The sequence below is a fragment of the Myotis lucifugus genome, unplaced genomic scaffold (assembly GCF_000147115.1).
Source record: "Myotis lucifugus unplaced genomic scaffold, Myoluc2.0 scaffold_190, whole genome shotgun sequence".
NCBI lineage: Eukaryota > Metazoa > Chordata > Mammalia > Chiroptera > Vespertilionidae > Myotis > Myotis lucifugus.
The window spans coordinates 207537-208784 of record NW_005871238.1 but is presented as its reverse complement, the minus strand read 5'-3'; the positions used below and the strand labels follow the sequence as shown (position 1 = coordinate 208784).

The 1248-nt window shown below is 55.8% G+C and overlaps 1 protein-coding gene across 1 annotated transcript in view; it reads right to left on the bottom strand.

The window, feature by feature from the left end:
• The window catches only part of NUDT17 (nudix hydrolase 17), a 15234-nt gene that overhangs the window by 9169 nt on the left and 4817 nt on the right, over positions 1-1248 (bottom strand). Inside the window, exons 2-4 of the mRNA XM_014462742.1 lie at positions 1062-1160; positions 721-857; positions 13-111 (exon numbers count right to left, since the gene is read on the bottom strand). Coding sequence (XP_014318228.1) covers positions 13-111; positions 721-857; positions 1062-1160 — 335 coding nt within the window. The remainder of the gene's footprint in view (positions 1-12; positions 112-720; positions 858-1061; positions 1161-1248) is intronic.

Genomic DNA, 1248 nt, shown 5'->3' with positions numbered 1-1248 from the left:
CCCAGTGCTGACCCTCTCTTTGCCTTCTGCGGTGGCCGGTGGTCTGTCTGCAGCAGTGTGGACATGGGCAGGGCCAGAGGTCGGACTTCTCCCTCCTCCAGTTCCATGGCACTGCACCACGACAACCCGTGTGTGAGCTCTGGCTTAGCCACTTCCATAGCCGTTAGGCCATCTAACCCCCCCCCCCCCCCCCAACCCCCCCTGGAGAGGGATGGGGGGGGGGTACCTCCTTCTACAGAAAAGAAACAGGTTTCGGGAGGGCAAATGGGGCCCCTATGGGAGAGGGGGCACAAACCCAGGGCTTCAGGGCCAGCCAGTCAGAACAGGAAGCCTTTGGGTTTCCAAAGACGGGGGCTTTGATCTCTGTGTTCTCTTCATTATCAGTTGACCAACTCACCCCCCTAATCCAGGGGTCCTCAAACTTTTTAAACAGGGGGCCAGTTCACTGTCCCTCAGACCGGTGGAGGGCCGGACTATAGGTTTAAAAAAAACTATGAACAAATTCCTATGCACACTGCACATATCTTATTTTGAAGTAAAAAAAACAAAACGGGAACAAATACAATATTTGTATTGCATGTGGCCCGCGGGCCGTAGTTTGAGGACCCCTGCCCTAATCTCTCCCATCACTCAAGTCCCCCTCACCCCCAGGAAACGGAAGCTTTTTTTCAATGTGTATGTGTTGGTGTGTTGGAGGGTCAGGGAGCAGCTCTTACTTACACAACAGAGGGTGGCAGGTCCTGGGAGAGAGGTCTGGGTGCCTCTGTCCCATCCTCGGAGGCGGCCACTGCAGCTGCTACCTCTGGGCCCAGCCATAGGAAGGCGCTCACCTCACTTGGGTTTGGTTGGATCCGGGCCTGGGGCCAGACACGTTGATCCCTTTATCATGGCCTCTGGCAGGAGGCCTATTCTGATCACAACCACCCCTGGTGGATGGAGAGGAACTTGGAGCCGGGAGGATGGCTTCTCCTGACACCCCCTGAACCCCCAACCTTAGTCACAGTGAGACCAGCCTGCTTGGGCCTCCCCAGTCTAGTACCCTTTCCTCCCGCCAGCCCTACCTGCAGCTGCTGCTGCGACTCCTGGGAGACCACCAGCAGGTAGAGAACGATATGATGGTATTTGGGGGGACCCCAGCTCAGCCTAGGAGGGTAGGCGGACTAAGAGAAAATGGCAAAAATGAGAACTTCCTGTCTCTTTCTTGAGATGAAAATATAGCTGAGGAAGTGGAGGGTAGAGATGGCCGCA